Here is a 21036-nt window from a genome sequence, read left to right as displayed (position 1 = left end):
ATGGCTGTGGGGGCACTTTACCTAAAGCTTATTGAACAAGGTTTAGTTAAAGCACCCCCGCAGCCAAGGGAGATGCATAGGGGTGCACGCAGGTGCACATGCACCCCTTGAGTGTCGTAGTGCACCCCCTACAAAAAAAGCGCTGCCGACACTGTCAACAGTGGCTGTGGGTGATCGCCACTTGCCACCCCACTGCCAACACCACTGGCGGCGTCTGTGGGTGGTCCAAAATCGCCCCTGACCTCCGCTGCCAGCAGTGCCTGTGGGTAGTGGCTGACCCCTGGTCGGCGCTCTGCAACCCTAGCCCCCAAACTACCCACAGTGCCAGCAGCATCTGCGGGAGCTCTGGACTTACTGCCGCTGGGCTCCCACCCCGCTGCCATGATCCTGCCACCACCACCACCGCAGCTGTGCCCCCCCCACCACCAGGGGCACACCCCATTCATGCCCACAGCTATTTTGAAGCATGGAGGGGGTTAATGGTGAGGCGATGCTGGAACTTTCCAATTAGGACATGGAGCAGATTTATTTGAATCGGCTCCAGCGTGTTCTAATTAGAATGCAAAATAAGCATACCCATAGGCAGCCTGAGAGAATAACCGGTTCAAAGAGGTACCTGTTTGCATAAGCAATAACTTTGGCTGATGTCTTTCTCAACCAGTTAGTCCCTAAGGTGTGCTCCTACCTTAGCTTCTGCTTGACTTCAGAGTAACACAGCAAACCACTTCTGTACTCAATGCGCATTTAGTAGTCATGGCAGGTTTTGTCTGTGTAAAAAGATATCCATTTCGAGTGGGACTGCAATTTGTATACTAAAAAAAACTTTGGAAGCAGTTGGGACTGTCTTATTACCCCAATAAAAACACTATTCTTGTGAGATATTTAATATTTATTATATGTGGGAGGACAGGATGGAAAGATATTTTTAGTCCAAAAACTATATGTATATGTCACAGAAGACACAAAGGAGTGCTATGAAAAGTTATGAGTTGGTTTTGGATTCAATCAGACACTAACCCTGAAATGTAATCACACTGCCAGTTATCTTTGCCAAAGCTCTTAAATTTGAAACTAGAAAAAAAACCATATTGAGTGCTTAGAAACAGTAGAGGTAATTTTTCCCTCAGTTTTATCAGAGATTTTCACTTTAACAAAAAACTGTAAGATATTTAGAATGGTGAAAATAAGCCCTTTGGAAAATCAACAAGGAGACTGTTTCAAGCCAATATTATCCTGCTTTACTTTCAACATTGGGAAAGTATCCATCGGTGTCATAAAATTGCATGGATTTATATAGGCTACTTCCCTTGAAGCCAGTTGTTCCTGCTTGGGAATCTGAATGCTTCAACAATGATCCTGATTCATTTCCTATCTGGGTAGGATTGGCTCCTAAAAAGAGAGTGGATGACCAGTTTGAAAAGATCTGCGGGAGGACAGCTAAAGCAGAGCTTCGAGACATTTATCCATAGCAGCTGAGCCTTCACAAGCACTTTAAGGAAAACCCAGATAAGAAATCTGTCTGGTATCAGGTCTATCTCCAGAGACCCTTGGCTTTGTCTACTGAGTCATGGAGAACAGGTATCTCCATTTAAGCTGTATGAGTTTGACCACCTTCGTTAACAGCATGAGGCGCAATACAGAGGAGCATAACATATCTGGTCAAGATTCCCACATGAAAGAGCTTTCCATAGAAAATACTTATTTTGCCAAATCAAAGTGTATCCACTTCGTTAACTTTTTATGGGAAGCTTTTTTTTTAGGATAAATTTGAAGTGTTTCATTTAAATGAAGTAAAAAATGTTTTAACTATATATCAGGTATATCAATTAGTATAAGATACGAAAGGGTAAGAACAAAGCCAAAATATTTGTTTGATCAAGGTGAAACAAAATATTTAATGGCAAAGTCTCAATTTTCAACTTTTGGTCCAAATTTCCTACTCTTAGAATTTCCTCACAGATTGAAAATTATGGTTTTTGATCAAGGTCAAAATACAGCATATGACTTAAGACTATACTGCCTCTATTGTGAGTCGCAGAGCAGAATAAACAAAGCCGAAAACACTATTTTTCCTTCAACCTCTGCTATTTATTTAATAATCTATCAAGTTATTCCTACTTTTAAGCTTTTCCAAAGCAACTGACCCCAACTGCACACATACACACACGGAGGTACACAGAATATCTTTCATCTACTATACACTTCACTGATCTGTAATACTACACAATATATTGTAGAAGAAATTTTTTTAAAAATAGCACATCTAATGGAAATTGCAGAGCATAAATTTTTAGCAACATAATATAGCAACCTGAAATGGTATGGGTCTCTGTATCTTTACCTGTCCATTGATTTCCTTTATATTAAAAAACTATGAGAGGTACAAAATGTTCCTATAAGATGCTTCTTGGTCATTCTCTCAATGTGTCTTCTCCTGAGCTATCTAGAGCAGAGTATGTTTGAACAACTTTAATAATAACAACCCATTTAATGTACCCTGTCTCCACTGCTTTGAACAGTCTAAACTAAGATAACACACAGTGTCATAACTAATCAGACTAACTATGGCTTTCATGCAGAACAATGCAAGAAAATGTTGCCTATGGACTATGAGACTGGAAACACTGAAGGTAACTGGACTAAGCAGAAAGAGATACTGAAACTGATCTCTGTATAATGGGACAATAAGTGGTCTGCATCACAGAAAGCTGATTTTTAAAAGGATTTTTGTGGGTGATATTTTTGATTGGACCAACTGCATGTTTAGGATAGATTTAGACAAGCTTTTGAATGCAGCACATTCATTTTTTTTTTTTTATATATATTTCAGGGCAAGGGCAGAGACAGCTGAATAGCCTGTCTCTAGCAGCAAGCTCACCAAAATGAAAATTCCAGATTGGTTGCTAGAGCTATTTGAAATCTAGGTTGTCCATAGTAAGCCACATCCACAAGAAGAAAAATGTTCTATGAGAAGAATCATGGTCCTACTGAAACAGGTGATAAATGGATAAACTGTTTATAGAATCGGTAAGTGCATAAACCACTTACACAAACAGACTTACACAACAGACTATGATGAAGAATAGGATCATAACAGATACTGTAGGCCAGGTGTGGGCAAAATAGGGTGCCACAGGCCATATCCAGCCTGCAAAGCAGTTCTCTATCCAGCCCGCGGGGCCCCTAAAAAAATTTAGAAAATTAATATTTATCTGGCCCTGGCTGCCTGTCAAAGATGACAAGGCATCAGGGGCAGTAGGACCCAGGGGGAGCCAGCAGCAGAACCCAGAAGCCACAGCAAGGCCTGCCCCGCCTCATCCCACCCCTAGCCAGAAGCCTGGGGCTGTTCCCTGCCTTCCTCCACCAGAGAGGGAAATCCAGATAAGAAGAGGGGGAAAGGTGGGGAGGACCACAGGTGATCACACCAGTCCTCAAGGCCAAGCCCCAGGGCTGGCTTCTGTGGTCCCAGCACTGCAGCTGGAAACTACGTAGTACCAGAGTGGTATGGGGGTGGGGTGGAGAGGAATGGTTATGGCAGCAGGCAGGAAAGTGAGGAAATAGCAGTGGCACGCAGGGAGGGGCAGGGTGCATGGGAGTGCAGTGACAGCTGACCAGAAGCGTAGGGCCCACACCAGTGTGCCAGGGCCAGCACTGGCAGGGGCCCAGAGCAGAGCAGCAGAAACACAGGGTGCAGGCTGGCAGAGGCTATGGAGCTGAGCCGGCTCCCTGCTTTCCCTGCTGCTGCAGCCCAGCCCAGCTCCATACAGCCCCTGCCAGTCTGGGCCCCATGCCCCCTCTGTCCCCACACTCCCACCCAGATGTCGCTGCACTCCTGCATGCCTACTTGCTGCCACTCCCCCAGCACCTGCCACTGCCATTTCCCCACTTTCCTGCTCACCACCACTGCTGCGGTTCCTCTCCACCCCCCACTCACCACTCCAGCACCATCTGGTAACTGGCTGCAATGCCAGGACTGCAGGACTCAGCAGGAGTTTCATAGATTTCATAGACATTAGGGCTGGAAGGGGCCTCGGGAGATCATCGAGTCCAGCCCCCTGCCCAAAGGGCAGGAAGTCAGCTGGGGTCATAGGATCCCAGCAAGATAAGCATCCAATTTACTCTTGAAGGTGTTCAATGTAGGTGCTTGAACCACCTCCGCTGGCAGACTGTTCCAGACCTTGGGGGCTCGGACAGTAAAGAAATTCTTCCTTATGTCCAGCCTGAAACGGTCTTGCAGGAGTTTGTGACCGTTCGACCTCATCACCCCTTGGGGCGCTCTGGTGAACAAACGTTCCCCCAGATCCTGGTGGTCACCCTCGATAAACTTATAGGTGGCCATTAGATCACCCCTGAGCCTACGCTTTTCCAGGCTAGAGAGTCCCATGTCTCTCAGCCTGTCATCGTAAGATCTGTTGGCCTGGCCCCCCACAATTCTCAGCTGGATCACTGCGGTGCTGGCCAGGCTGGTCCGGGTCCTACTGCATCCTGTGGTCTTGGCTATGCAACTAGGATGTGATGCCAGGGCGGTGAGTGGGGCAGGGGATAGGGAAGTGCCAGGAGAATGGCAGCAGTGGCAGATGGGGGGAAATGGTAGTAAGTCGGAGCATGGGGCCCATGCTGGTACCCTGGGGCCAGGAGCAGCAGGAGCATCAAGCCCAAGCTTGGAGAAGCTCTGGCTGGGGATCTGCCGGCTGCAAGGGGGCTGTAGGCAAACATTCCCCCTCTGTGCATGCCACAAACCTCCCCAGCCACACTCCAGCCCACACAAACCCCATGCTCACCTACACCCCACACATCCACACACACACCCACATGCTCCCCCACCCCACATACACACACCTCCATGCCTATCCACCCCCACAAACCCCACACACTCACATACCCACAGCCCCCCAAACCTATACCCACCCCCACAACATACAAGAGTAAGACTTCATTTTAATCTATTGTGTAACCACCTCTATGTACACTACACAAACACATGTAAATCAGAACAAAAATATTTTTTTGAAATCAAATTAATGAATATTTTAATAGATATTTTCTTTTTAGACTATAACTTGGTATTTTTCTGGTTCTGAGATGGCAAACCCCCTTGCTGAAAGGAGTACTTCTGGGGAGCAAGCATAGGGACTTCTGGTGGCACCTGTCAAGGGGCAGAGCTACCCTTGTGGCCCTTGACAGCTTGCCAAAACTTGGTAAGTGGCCCTCCATTCAAAATCACTGCCCGCCCCTGCTGTAGGCTGTAGACAAGAACAGTGACTAATGACCACACTTACTACAGCAGTATATGGATGCAGGAATATCCCAAGTTATGAATGATACGTGCTTAAGCTGATATACAATCAACAACCAAAAAGGTTGCAGTTAAATCATAAGCAATAACCTGAGAAAGTAGAATATGAATCTGTTCATCAGGCCATTAATATTAGACTAGGCCACAAATGAATAACTGCTTTTTGAAAGTGTGTGCAACAGCAGCTAAAAGTAACAACTAATGTTTTGCCTTCTAATAACAATTGAGTTGTATTCAGTCAGCTAGAATCCTATTGCAGCAATAACATGTCTTTGTTAACCTATGATCAACCTTGGCCACTTTCAAGGGACTTATGCTAAATTGCAAAAGTATAGCTATTCCAGAGTGAACCTTTGCAGATATTAGAACTAGGCCTAGTCAGCAAAGTAAAAGAAACAGAACATGTCAAGGAACATTCCCAGGTGGTGCGGGAAAGAGATGACAAATGCTCCCTCCCAGAATCGTATTTTTCTCAAGGACACAGACCCCAGCTATTTAGCATCTTCCAAGTCCACAGGGAAACTGGTTCAGTCCAGTTCCCAAGGTTTCAGCGAAACAAAAAAAAAGTGAACAACAATCAGAATATTTATTTAAATAGTCCACATATAAAGACTGGGTGTAAACGGGGAATCTTCACTAAGACCTCTGCAAATTTAAGACAACCTGCTTCCAGCTTCCTCCCTTCTGCATCTCCCCCAACATTGTATAGGTGAGAATCTGTATTGTGCTGTTGCATGTAGCTAGATAGGCATAGAGACAAGTACTTATTTTTATGTTTTGGGGCAAATCAATAAAAGACTGGGTTATAGACCCATCTCTTGTATCTTTTTCTGACTTGAGTGGTAGTAATACCTTATCTGCTATGATTGAATGGAGGATCACAGGGAAATGTGATTGTACCTCGATTTGGTATACAAAAAGGGTAATCAGTAAAGGAATTGTAACTATCTCTGAATTCTGTATCTAAGCTTTTAAAGAAGTCTTGATTATAGACAGGCTGTAGTTCTGTCTTTCAAAAGACCAAACTAAAGATCAAAAGACAATGTTTTTGCTAACAGAATCAACCAAAAAGATATACAAGAAACAAAATACTAGTAGAGAAAAAATTAGTATTAAAAAATATTTAAAAAATAGAATGGTCAGAACATATCATAAAGCAGATGAAAATACTACTAAATAAATGAGTAAATATCATAGAGCAGATGAAAATACTAGTACCAGTCCTGACATGCATATGATAAAGCAGAAGTCTGACCAAAATATAACCAATAATCAGCAACCCATAACTAAAAGATATACAGCTGTTGAATAAAGAATTTTTTTTGGTTCAGTTTCTGAACAGCAACAACGGGGAAAAATTATTTTCTGGTGGAAACAAAACAACAATATTTTGTGGGTTTTTGGCAGGACAGATAAAATGTAATTTTGGGTCAATATTTAAATGACTGATGCTCTCCCAAAATGAAAAGTCAGACACCTGCATTTTGAAAATGTTAAGTACAATGTTTCAATATTTCCCAAATGCAACATTTATTTTGAACATTTTTTCTTGAAGTCACTGTTGATTAAAAATTTGCCCATTTCTATTAACACTCAGCATTAAAAAATGTGACACAGACAGAGACACTGGGTTGATGAAACTTGCCGATCACATTGTACAAACTAAAAACTCAGTTCTTGGACCAGTGCTTTTCAACATTTTTATCAACGATTTGAATATTGGTGTGGAAAATGTACTGGCAAAGTTTGTGGATGACACCAAATTATGGGGGAGTGCCATCACGCTGGATGACAGGCTAAGGTTTCCCTACTTTTTCCAGCCCAAGGCACACTTACATTAATAAAAATTTTCTGCAGCAGCTCTGTTAAGGCATTCCCCATCCTCATACCTATTGTAGCTCATTGCCATGGCAAAACTCTGTGGCACACCTGTTCACTTCTGACAGCACACTTTTGTGCTGTGGCACACTGGTTGGGAAACACTGGGCTAAGGGTACGGGCTGACCTGAACAGGCTCGTAAAATGGGCAAATCTAAACCTGACGATGTTTAACACTGAGAAATGTAAAGTACTCCATCAGGGGAGAAATAATCCACAATATACTTACAGGCTCGGTGGTGCTACACTAGCCAGCAGCACAACTGAAAGACTCCTGGGAGTCATGATCGACCACAGAATGAACATGAGCTGTCAGTGCAATGCTATAGCCAGCAAATCAAACACCACTGGCATGCGTCAACCAACGCATCACAGGTAAGACTAAGGATGTCATCCTCCTGCTCTACTCAGCATTAGTGAGGCCACAGCTGGAGTACTACACCCAGTTCTGGACACCGCATTTCAAGAGGGATGTAGAGAAGCTGGAAAGAGTCCAAAGGAGGGCCACATGAATTATTATGGGTCTGGAGAACAGACCATACGAGGAGAGGCTGAAGGACATGGGACTGTTCAGACTGGAAAAAAGAAGACTAAAGGGGACTTGGTGGCAACCTTTAAGTATATATGGGGTGACCATCAAGGCTAGGAGTATATCTGTTCACCAAGGTACCCCAGAGGAACACTAGGAATAATGGTCATAAACTGATAGAAGACTGCTTCAGATTAGACATATGGAAAAACATTTTTATGGTTTGGTTTGAGTGTGGAACAGACTCCCACCAGAGATGGTACAGTCACCTTCCCTGGAGATCTTTAGAAGATGACTGGACCTCAGCAGTCTTTCCTGCCTTAGAGCAGGGGTGCTGGACCTGGTGATCTTGGGAGGTCTGACTTCTTTGAATGCCTTTCACTAGGGAAATTAGGCCTCAAATTACACAAAGCAAATCATTTTATATGAACAAGCTGCACAGTAGATGCAGCTAAAGTCCCCCATTTTAAAAACAGAGGAATGACAAAGGGCTTTTTTTGGATACGAGACAGAAAAAGGAAAGTGACAATAATAAGTAAATGCAACTATCTTAAACGGTCCAGAAAAATTATAAAAATTCAAAATCCATATGCAGATGACATTTACATGCTCAATCCAATAATATATTCCAGTGTACTAGACCAGGGATTGCCAACCCATGGCCCATACGTCAGATTTGGCCTGCAGAGCCATTTAATCCAACCTGCAGATGTGGAGCTTTGGTGGGTTTTAGAATAATAAAAAAAAGAAACAAAGTTGACTATGGATAATGGACTGAAACAATACAACAACATGTTTCTAGAGAAAATGTGTCCAGAGATCCTGATAAAGATTCTCAGAGGAAACCTCTCAGTGGGCCTATGCAAGTGGCTGATAAGATGTACACTTCATTGGCCCATCATGAGTGCTCAGATCGGAGAAATGGCCTATAACTATTGCATTTGTGCAGAATACCAGGGACAGAAATGCAAGGAACCTATGATAATGTGTTATGAACCTAGCAGAACCCTGAAGCAACAGGCAACCTGTTTATTGCCACTGAGAGGGAATACTTGTTCATGTTTTAGTTGTTTCAAAAACAAAAAATGTAAGAATTATCAACTAAGCAACATGTTAGCTCATGCTATAACAAAACACGCCAAGGCAAACTTTGATATATCTGGTTTTTGCAATGAATTGGCTTCATTACGTGCACCTAAAAAGTCAAAGATTTGCAGTGCATCGGTGTTTTACAGACATGACTAGCCATCCATATTACCCACAGTCCAACAAACATGCGGAAAAATATGCAAGGGCAGTCAAGCACTTAGTTTATTCTGTTCAGTGGGATCTATACATTTTAGGGCATTCTAAAGCAGGGGGATACAACCTGTGGGCTGTGTGCAGTCCACAGAACTGTATTATCCAGTCTAAAGGGCTCCCCATGTATCCCAAATTTTGGAATCAGGGTGAGTGATGGCAGCTCTAATTGCTGCAACTTCCAAAGAATCAAAATACAGATACGTACAACCTCTATCCACTCATTTTTATGAACAATGCCAAGAGAGCTGTATATCCACAAGTGATCAGGTTTTTGATCTTGCATATCAGATAAAAGATAGATATTGAACAACACAAATCATCCTAACAGTCAGTTGGGACATTGATTGCATTCTCAGGCAGAAGAAAGAGTCTCTTTCCAGAATCGTCGTAAGTGCTTTAATGCAGGGCTCTAATGTAAGAACTCCTTGCAGATGAAATCTTTCATCTGTTCATCTCTGAGCACCTTACAATTGCACACACGCCTCCCCATATTTTTGTGAGGTGGGACATCATTATCATCTGCATTTTACTGATGAGTAAACTGAGGAACCAAGGTTTGAGATATTTGTTCAAGATCACAGACTCCAAGCCCAAAACACCTGACTCACGACCCTGAGCTTTAATGCGCTACAGACCACAACGCTTGCTTCCAGTAGAGACCTCCAGTTCAACTACTGATTAGGTTTGATTCTGCATAGCATTTCTTATATATGACAGTAACTTATATGTGATAACTAACCTGGGGTGGAATGGATACCCACGAAGTAGTATTTATCATCTTATAGTGCTACCATTTTTACAAGGTAGTGGTGTCATTAAAGTTAATCCAATTGACAATCACAGCAGTGTATGACTGAACTGAAAGGGCTGGAGCACAGCTCATGAGCCACCAAAGGGGTTATTTACTGCAGCTTGCTCTTAAAAGTAAAAACTCCTTTTTACATTAATTGAAAACTTTTACTTTGTAAAGGCTGGCTGCTTGGAAAGATAAACTATTGTCAAATGTCCTACTCAGCTAAATGCCATTGCAGCTGTAAGCTCCAACCAAACGTGAAGTCAGCTAAGGATTAATTCACAGAAATAAAGAGCACAGCTTGAACCTTCAACTTTTTTTCTGATCAAACACCGTCTTTGAGACAACTGAACAGTTTGCACCAAGCAAAGAGCTGGGTTTCTGGTCAGCCTTTTATTATTTTCACAAAGCACTGTACTTCGAGTGAACGCACAGCTACATGTGCTCCTGGTGATAATGACACGTTCAGGTAGGTTCTCCAGCCTACATATGCTTCTTTAAAGGTTAGTCTAGGCTTGGGTGTTTTGTTTTGCTTTGTTTTGTTGGAAGAACTTTAAGGACAACTTGAAGGACAATCAATCTTTTCATTAGCTCTTTTAATAGCATCCCCACCCAGACCTCCCTCACTCACAAAACAAATAAAACACATTCTTGCTACATAAAAGGAACACTGCCAGTTTAAAAATTCCATATTCATTTCATAATCAGTAACAAAATGATAAATTATTTAAAGTAACATATTGTTCTCTCTGTCTGCTGTGTATCTCCCTTTCACATTTTGACTTGGATGAAAAAGAATACAAGCTACAGAAGTCAGCTGCCATTTTTTTCCCTTTCTGTTTTTGTTTCATTTTCTGGTTGTTCCACGTTTTTAAAAAGAAAAACCATAAAGCATTTTTAATCGTATTAGATGCTTTAAATATTTCTTTTCAAAAGGACTTACATTTGGGTCCTCAACTACTTCCCTTAATTTTATATGGAATAGTTCTTTAAGAGTTTATTATTAAAAATAACTCAGCTATAGACCAACGATGCAGCTTGATCACGGTTTACCGGTGATCACATCCAGTCTGAAAAATAGCACACAACACCAAGTTATCTAAGGGGTAATGACTGAACAATATCTTGTAAATAAACTTCTTATAATGAAAAATAAAATGCAAAAGATATTTTAATTTTGGACTGAAGTATTTTCAGTAATCACAGTGTAACTCATGAGTCATGACTTACCCTATACTCCCACAAGTAATCCAAAGGAACATAAATTTCTCTCTTTTCTAATTGATTGCATCTAACATGCGACAGAAAAGCTGGAGTTACCCTCTAATAACCAGTCTGCAGATCTGATCAAAGCCCTTTATTAATAATCAATGAGGCAACAGAGGCAGGTGGTTTGTTTCGGGTTTTTTTGTTTCGTTTTGAAGATTAAAAACAAGAGGTCCAGTCTAGTCGAAGCTCCTCAATCCACTGTCCAGTTTACATAGAAATGCTGTCTTGTTTGTCACATATATAGAGAGATCTTTCTAAATGCTATAAGAAACAATGTCTTTACTATAGGGTGTTTTTTTTCACTAAACTACTAAGGGAATGATACTATTTGAAAGTAAGCCCTGTACAACTGGTCTGTGAGGTTCACACTGTCTGATATTAAATGAGTTATTTCACAGGAACACAAACTATAAAATATTATTGCCAATGCTCTAAAGATGTGAGCATTTTTAAAAATGTGGCAGGCTGGCTGGTGGGCTCACTGGCAGCCAGCTTGATGGTTTGAGCTGGATGGATTAGGCTGATTGGTTGGGGGAATTCCCTCCCCACCAATCAGTAGAAGGCAGGAGGAAGGCTTGCCCTGACCTCAACTAGAGGCAAGGTGAAGAGGACCTGAGGGGGAACTAACCCCTCAGGCTATCCTACTGGTCCATTTTCAATCTGGAAGGGGGAGAAAGCCTCCAGAAGGAATAAAAGCTCCCAGAAAGCACGTGGCGTCCTGTCAAGCTGTGCTGCACCTGTGCCATGGGACAGCTACTGCATGGGTGCCAGGCAGGGAAGGCGATCCCCACTGCCTCCCACTTCCCCGCACTGCATGGGGAGGCTCTGCCATGAGATCTACTGCAACCTGCGAGTGTGGGGCTTTTTTTTTTTTTTTTAATTGCTGGGGTGCTGTCATCAATCAGGGGCAGGCCGGGGTGGGCGGGGAGGAGAGATCAGGGAGCTGGGGCTGTGTGGGAGGGCTCTGCCACATGGCCCCAAAGCCCCCACTACTGCTGGCGAGCGCAGGGCTTTTATTTTTTATTTTTTAAATTGCTGGGAGGCTAGGGCCAGGCAAGGAAGCCATCGGGGCGGGCGATCAGGGAGCTGGGGGGGGCTCTGCCAGAAGACCCCAGAGCCCCCACTGGAGCCAGTGAATGCAGGGCATTTTTTTTTTTTTTTTTTTTTTAAGTGCCAGGAGGCTGGGGCTGGGTGAGGGATGGGGCTGGCCAGGGAAGCCATGAATGGGGGCTTCTCCCACAGCTCCCCCACCCAGGGAGAGGCAGGAACAGCCAGAGGAGCTGTGGGAGAACCTGCAGTCTCCTGTGCTTGCCTCTCCCCGGCCAATCTGAATCTCCGAATCTCTCCAAATCTTTTCCAAATCAATTGGAAGTCTTCGGATTTGATTCAGACCTTTTAATGGGTCTCCCAATTCGGTTTGGATTCAGAGACTCACCCGCCGAATCAGGCCGAATCTCCTTCAAATCAAATTGGCTACCAAAGCTTCACACAGCCCTAATCTTTATGCATGTGTATCTCATTTTATGTCATCTTACTGTGCATGTTCAATTATTGTCCCATCACTGCCAGATTTTCCTGTTGTTGATTTGTTGTCTAACGTGTTGTGTCATTGGCTGTTCCTTTACCTGCTGCCTGGAGGGTCCTGTCAAGGGCTGGGACTGCAGACTAACCAGAAGACCTCAGAGGATTAAGGCCTGTGCCTGAGTTCAGGGTTAATAAGAGTTATTGTTTATGTAAACCTATATTTGTAAATACCATATGTATGTATGTATATACATTTATGTTTACAAGTTCACAGCAGGAAATCACAATATGTATCTACATATCTTTCATATAAAGCTTATCTGCTGCCATGTTAAAGTTCATGTTACCTGACCTGGTAGTTATTTTAAAACTGGGGAAGTTTGTGGTGGGCAATACATAAATACATTTCACTTTCCCTTCACATAAGAAAATTAAAAGAAAAAAAAAAAGACTGCACACTGTACTTCTAGGGAGAGTCTTATGTGTCACTGTTCTCCCAACAGTACACTGTTTGAAGGTCCCAATTTTAGAAATAAGTCCAGTTGAAAGTCCAAATTAGAAGTTGATATCTGAGCCCAGCACTAGAAGCTTAAGTTTTTCCCTTCTTAATTGGTACACAGCAAAGTTTGCATTCAGATTTCAAAAAATAGAATGGCTCAATGCCACCTTTTCCTATTCTTTCTCTCTTCCCTTCATGGAAATATTCACTTCTACAAGGAGAAAACAATATGAAGTAGTTAAGTAAAGTCATATCACACTGCTCTTTTCCTTAATGTGAACTCCTGTTTATACTGGTTTCTCATAGTCCAAGGTCAGAAACTGTAAATGGGATGCTTTTGAAAGTATGCAAATGAGATTCTTTCTCTGGCGGAATATTGCTAGAAGATGCCACAAAGCAAGGAGTGCATCTATCAATGAACCTCAAGCAAGACCCAGGAAGCTGAAATATGGCATCCAGTTCTGGGCTCAGCACTTTAGAAAGGATGTAGAGGAGTGAAGGCTCAGTGGGGATTTGGTGGCAGCCTACAAGTATGTAAGGGGTGTGCATCAGGAACCAGGAGAACATCTGTCCACCAAGGCACCCCAAGGGAAGACACGGTCTAACGGTCACAAACTACCGGAAGATTGTTTTTCACTGGACATAAGGAAAAACTTCTTTATGATCTGAGTCTTCAGAGTCTGGAATAGACTCTCCCCAGAAGTGAAGCAAGCACCTACTCTGGATACCTTTAAGGAAAGCTTGGATCTTGCTGGGGTGATCTCACCCCAGCTGACTTTTCAACCCTTGGGCAGGAGACTGGACCCAATGATCTTGCAAGGTCCCTTCCAGCCCTAATGTCTATGAAATCTATGAAGGAGGGAGTGTGGTATTTTTTTTAATGGAGAATCAGAGTCAACAGTTAGAAGAATAGTGTGTCGTCTTGAAGAATACCTGAAAATGAGACTGCAAGAAGACTACAAGGGCACAGTTAGGCAGCAGGCTCATGTGAAGAGAAGAGTGTGAGAGAGAAGTGTGGACAAAAGAAATGGAGTTGCATGTGGAGATGAGTGGACCAATTTTGGAAACGTAGCAACCTAATGGAATATATAAACACTGGGGATGCAGGAGAAAAGGAGAGAGGGGACCATGATGCTGAAGTGACAGAAAGGAAGTAACTGACAGGTGAAGGAACAAATTTATCCTACTCACAGTATGGGAAGGTAGCAGACTAACAAAGATGAACCCAAAATTATTTCTCCAACTTCTAAAAGATGACCACTTGGTGACTAATATCAATAACTATTATTTGTATGTTGCTTTAAATAATCAATTCAATAATTTTACTCAGCATAAAGGTTCCTTGGACAGTAAACACATATGCCAGCAGCTAGCAACTTTTTGCAGTGGGGGAATGACCCCACACAAGGACCTGGCTGCTAGTGCTGCTTCTCGTTGCAATCCAGCCAAGCCTCATACTGGGGCAGCCTCCTGCCACCCAATTTTGTGCTGCCAAAGCCCCCCTTGTCAGACTACCACTGAAGTCCACTAGGTCTGTAAACCTGCAGGCTAGATCCTGACCCATGATGCATGCAGTTACAAAATATGCACATATATGTTGAAATTTAAGGTGCAAAACAGGAAACCCTATCCTTCAAACTCCACATACCTCAGATGTCTTCTCAAGAAAAGCATAGCTGTGCCAGATAGCACCATTCCAGCAGTTAGTATGTTCAAAACACATTACAATAGAATATTCTTTTCAGCTTTACTCTCCAATTTACCATCTCTATTTACCTCTGAACGCACGGCTGACATTAGAACCCAGCAATAAATTATAGCCATAGGAATTAGGTCAGAGGCCACTTCAGTAGTGTCCGTGCCTAGAACTGTTAGCAGAATTTGGACCCCTGTATAACACAGCCCATACTCTATTGATGCATAATAAATGTTTAATGAAGTTCTACTTCTTTCTTAGAGTGTATTACATGAGGAAACTTCATCTCCGTTCTTCAGTCCCAGTTCAGTGCACTTGCAAGAAACACTCAAGAAAGTACCTGTAAACTTCTGAACTATGCAAGCTCCTGGCAAGTGGATACAGGCCTTGAAAAGGCTGACTGACTTGGAAGGAAAGCTGGCCCATTATAGGAAGGGACACAACATCCAGATGTTTTGAAGCTGCTTACAGTGTAAAAATGAGTGCTGTGCCTGACATGCCAAGCAGTTAACAGGTTTCACTCTTTCACTATGACCTTTAAAAGTCCGCTCTTCAGGCTGGGGGAGCCTTGTTCTCTCCCTGACTATTTTACAAAGCAGAATGCACAGGTGACTGGTATGGGGCATGGGGAGTGGGCACGTAGTCCCCCTGAGATTGGCCCCCAACTCAGCACTGCTTATGATGGGGAAGGTTTTTTGCCACGCAAGCTGGCAGTGTGTTGGGCAGGGGGGTCACTAAGCCACACCACAGAAGTATAGGAGTGGAAATGGGGCTCTGAGCCTGCCCCCAGACCCACCCACAAATTGTGCCCCACCAGACTCAGGAGGTACCAGTCACCCCTGGCAGCATGGATGACCTTCAGACTCATTTCATCTCTGCATTTGAGAGATGAGGAAAGGAGTAGTTCCTTGTACTTCTGCACCGTACATAGGCTTCTTCCATTCTGACATTGCCAGCCAGGGGCCCAAACTCAATTTTGGACTAAACATGCCAGTTAGTACCCTAAGCATCATTCCCAGCAGGGAGGGGACACTAAAAAGGTGGAACAGCCATTGCAGAAGTCATAGAGGTCAATGTAGGTTGGGTCAGACCTCTCAGTTTGATCCATTTAATCATTTTAGTTGTAAATATATACTCCAAGTAAAGGTTATATCCCTAAATGAAATATTAGAGAATAGTCATAAATCCTGTGAATGTAAAAGCTGAGCCCCACCTTTAATATCTGTGAAGCATTTTTTAAACAGGGTATACGATAGGACGAATAAATATTCCTTATTATCCTCATTCCATAGCTTAAACATGATTTTTTCAAGGTAAATTTAGATCCGGATGTGTTCGTATGAAATTAAGGATCCGGTATGGCAATAATGATTGACCTGCAGTAGATGCTCATTGATTTCTCCTTTAAATATTACAGTAATTTATATTTATACATTCCCATAGCAGACCTTAAAAATTCTGCTTGGTGCCCAGATAGTTAAACAAGTATTTGCTGTTAGATAACCTTTGAAGTTGCAGCATTCAAGGTAGTTCCTATACTAAGTATGAGAAAATACAGGAGAACACTACAGACACTGATGTAACCAGATTTTTCTATTTTATAAAACATTGACAACTGTTTTAAAAATAACCCTTGTATACTACACTCCATATTTCCCTGGTGTAACTTCAATGAATCTAGTGACATGTTTTTATGTCATAACATGCTGCTGTTATGCTGATGTAAAAATCCATTAGCCCTGGCTCTTGTTATATTCACCAGAGGCTTTGCTATTTTAATGGCTTGCCTTAAAATATATGCTTTAAAAAAGGGACAATATTTTGGGGCAGAGTAATCAAAGAGCAATACTTTTAATGCCAAAACATATATACAGTAAATGAATATTTTCATTCTTACCACAAGACTGCTGTCCAGAGAAAATCTTTTCCCAAATTCCCTTTTCTGTAGCTGTCTTTTTCTCTCCATGGATGAGGTTATTTGTTTTCCTTTTGCTGTACTAGAAATATCAGGCTGTTTCCAGCATCACTGAAAAAATTAAAAGCACATTTCAATATTCTGGTTAACAGTTTCTGTCCTTCATCATTAACTTTTTAATAACCCAACAGTTAATGACTTAGCGTAGGCTATGTTCCAGGAACATGTTTTGTGTGCCAAAAGAACGGATGTGTCCAGACAGAAATGTGAACTGAACATATTGGTAATATCTCAACCAAAAGAGAAAAAAACAATCTATGTTGATACTGTCCTTGGTTGCCTTTATCAGGGCACTCTGTGTTTTTATAGTCTTTACTAACAGAGCTGGGAAATGTGTTTGCAGAGCTAATCAGCTGTCTGAGAAAAAAAAACCGAACAGTTCATTTCATGTTATTCACACTCTTCAGGAAGCCCTGTTTGCAGGCATCCCTGTATCTATAAGGCACAAATCCTGCAAGAGTCCATGTGCATTCAACTTCAATTATTCTTTAGGGAAACAGTCAATGTGAATTCAACTTCAATTATTCTTTAGGGAAACAGAGCAACCTGAGCACCGTTCCTAGATTTGAGAGGTCAGAAGTTTCAGTTGTGATCATCCTCTAATTTGAACCCTTGCACAACACAAGCCATGGAATATCACCCAGTAAATCCTGTAGTGGAGGTAATTACCTTTTCCTGCCGTAGAGGACTGGGCTTATGGTTGCTGACATTTTTCTATTAAGTCTATTTCCAAGTCATAATTTACCACTTGTAGCAAAAAAAAAAAAAAAAAAAAAAAATCCCAACATGTCCATGATAACAGGATACTTATTTCAAAGCTTTAAACTTGTAAAACATGCAGCTGACATTTGTATAGTGTGCTTTGGGGATATAGGCCAGATTTTATCTCAGCTGCACTCATGTAAATCTTGGGTAACTGCTGAAGTTAATGAAATTATTCTGGATTTACGATGGGGTAACTGAGATTAAAATCTGGCCCAGATCAAGGCAGAGAGATATGTACATGAATATAAAGCCAGATATAGGAAATTCCTCCCCCAATTCTTACTGAGTGCATCTATAATGTCAAAGGACAACATTCTAGAGCTGTTACTCTGGGCTGACTCCCAGTAAAGCCAAAGGGAGTTTTCAGTGTACAGGGGTTTGGGGATTTTGTCCAAAATCTTTATTCAAGAGCTGTTTTAAAAATATGAGATTTGTAAAAAATAATAGTTTTGCATTCTTGCAATTAGTGCTAAACCCATCAAATGTAATGGGAAATCACACTGATAGAGGGCAGAATCTGGATCTAAACAGCCCGGTTGTGACCTACATTGCTCACTATGATTAGCACCTTCAAAAATGAGCAGCCCTAGTACTTCAATAGGGCTACTGTAATGAAAGTGTATTTTCTGAGACTTCAGGGAATCAGAATCTGCAAGATATCCAATGTTAGTTTTATTGTTCTCCCCAGTATAGATGGGCACTGGATCTCACTTACACTCATACTTTTGATTTACATTGATGGGAAATGAGAGTTCAGCCAGTTCTGTAAAAAGAATGAGTCCACACAGAGATTCATCTCCACAATGTGCACAATGAGGAGGATACATATCAATGAAGAAATCTCAGTTATTACTTTGTAATCATTTTTCCCCCATTTTATACAAAGATGATTACTGTACACCTCTTCTGCTTTCTTTACTACTGTACCAATTATAATGTTATATGTGCTATTCTTGAGATAATCAAGGAATGCAATAGCAAACTACTACATAGTTGTTCACAGACTAGTTAACCTGGCTGATAAGAAATACCACAATAAATATTATAAAAGAGACATAGGCAATTTATTGCAATGTTTTTTACTTTATTATACCACACATCAGCAAAAGAAAGAGTTAACTCCTATCATCTTTAACAGGACTTGTACACTTGTCATGCCTGTAGTGCATGTGCTGAAGGAAAGGTTGTTTCTACTGACCGGTGGATATACAACAATGCTGGAATAAACTGGAGGCAGTTATAGTTTGGATAAACTTATCCCAAGTATTTGTGCAGAGACACTTAGCAGAGACCAGCCCAATTCTGGTGTAGGAATATGGTGAAGTCTTAAATGATACTGTAAGCATGTGCCACACAAGCATGAAGACAAAAGCAAGATTACATGTTAGAACTAGCAGAAACTGATGCTAAGGAATGTTAGTCTGTGTTAGTCTATCTATTGCTGCAACTTCTGAGGTTATCTAACAAGGAATACTTGTTTAACTATCTGGGCACCAGACAAAATTTTTAAGGTCTGCTATGGGAATGTATAAATACAAGTGCTAGTGATCAGTCACACATCGAGGGCTAAAACCTTCCTTAATATGCACAGCTCAGACTTGCTGCTAGAGGGCTCATGAGCAGAGGCATGGCTAGGGACTGCAGATCTGCTCCATGCCTTCCCTGCTCACTGTTCTCTAGCCAAAATATAAACCAGGAAGGGGCTTATCCCTCCATCGGGTCCCAGATCCCGCCTTGACTCTTGAATCAACCCCTCGACCCCTGGATCTCTACTCTACTGCACCAATCAGCCCGAGAGCACTGGCAGGGTAGTGTGGGGGGACTGCTTCTAGGTTCCCTGAAGCTCACGCTCCTTGATCCTCCAGCTCCATTAAATTATGTGGCCCAGCAGGGGCTGGAGCTGGGTGCACAGAGTTGGCATGGTCCCCAGGAGCACGCAGGGAGGAGAAACTCCCCCAGTGTCTCCGCCACTCTCAGACTGATTAGGGCAGAATGCAGCAACCCCCACCCACCTGCTCCCCCATCCTCCTACCCCTTCCCTCTTTCTCCCTCCAATCCTGCCTCTGTCACTCTTTCCCCATGCTCCCCCTACCCCCCCCCCAACTCCCCTTCACCTCTTTTCCCTCCAACCCCACTCAACCCATCCCCACCCACCTGTTGCCCAACTGTTCCCAGCTGCCAGTCCAGGGCTGTAAAGTCCTAAACGATAACTTGTACACCTGGAAGCAGTGCCTTCAGGGATGCTGGAAGATCACAAATTGATGGTTTTATCTCAGATGAATATGTGAAAGTTAACTTAACACAAGCTATGTAGCACAGGTCAGAAGATAATCCTTGCCTAAAGTGGCATAACTCCAGGATGCCTAAAGGGCACTTGGCGCTTGTTAATGAGCCTTAATGTGTGATCATTCAAGTCTCAAGTGCTCTTAACTGTGGCCTAATTGTAATGTGTACTCTCACCCTAAAATTCTTGTTAAATGGTAATTTTGGGTGGTTCTTGGCGCTCTTAACACCTTGACTGTCCACACAGTAACACCTGAAATGTGTTTTAAGGATACATTAGGCAGCCCATATTATCTCTCTCCAGGGAAGGCTTATCTCTGATCCCTGCTACCCAGCTTGTATTACACAAAGGCAGAGGCAAGCAAAGTCTGGCCTGTGGGCCGGATCAAGCAGGGCATGTGGCTGGGTGGGGAGCTACCCCAGGGCAGGAACCGGGATCTTGCGGCGGTGATGCAGGCAGCAGATCGCGTCTCTCCCATGGCTCCAGCCTGCACTGTCGCTGCCACGAGATCCTGGCCCCAGCCTGGGAGCAGCTCCCCGCCCAGCAGCGAGCCCTGCCAGTGCACTTCTCAGGCCAGTCTCCAGAGAAACAAAGGCCCCGCACTGCCACAGCCCCGCCACTCCCGGGGTCTCCACAGAGACCTGCCAGAGTGACACAAGCATGGACTGCTGGGAAATGGAGTCCGGCCACCAGCTGGATCCACCATTTTGCCCATCCCTGGCCCAGCCAGCCCAGAGAAGAGCAGCAGCCCGGCAGTGACACCAGACGGATAAGTTAACCCCTCCTTGCCTGCTCCACCGGGATGGACAGTACAGGTAGCCACAAATAAGTGGGGGTAGGGAAGCAGGTGGGGAGCCCCAGGGGCAGGGGAGGGAAACTGAGGGAGCCCCTGGGGTGAAGTAAAGCCCAGAACGGGGGGGGGGGGGGGCCTTCTTACCATTCAGTCCTTCAGGCCCCTGCTGGCCTGAAGCACAAGTGCTCCAAACTCGAGCTAGCACCAAACACCCATCAACATTTGTGCAGCTCACAGCATAAGGTGTAACAAGGCCCCGAGGTTCCTAGCCAAGACTGCTTACAGGCTAAGCCAGGGTGGGCAAAATGGCTGATCCAGCCAGAGGCCAGACTTCATCTCCCAGCTGCCCCTGCCCACATCCTTGCAACCAGTTTCCATGGAGATCCCAGGAACAGGCCCAGCAGTGCTGAGGCAGGGTGCACAGCGGGAGGGG

The 21036-nt window shown here is 43.2% G+C and overlaps 1 protein-coding gene across 1 annotated transcript in view; it reads right to left on the bottom strand.

Annotated features, from left to right (window-relative positions):
* NCKAP5 (NCK associated protein 5) overlaps positions 1-21036 on the bottom strand; it is a 702047-nt gene that overhangs the window by 661712 nt on the left and 19299 nt on the right. Inside the window, exon 2 of the mRNA XM_090045889.1 lies at positions 16684-16812. Within this exon, the coding sequence (XP_089902015.1) occupies positions 16684-16752 (69 nt within the window). The 5' untranslated portion in view covers positions 16753-16812. The remainder of the gene's footprint in view (positions 1-16683; positions 16813-21036) is intronic.

Source organism: Crocodylus siamensis, chromosome 4, assembly GCF_052110815.1.
Source record: "Crocodylus siamensis isolate JL-2025a chromosome 4, ASM5211081v1, whole genome shotgun sequence".
Lineage (NCBI taxonomy): Eukaryota > Metazoa > Chordata > Crocodylia > Crocodylidae > Crocodylus > Crocodylus siamensis.
This window is presented reverse-complemented; position numbering and strand designations above follow the sequence as displayed.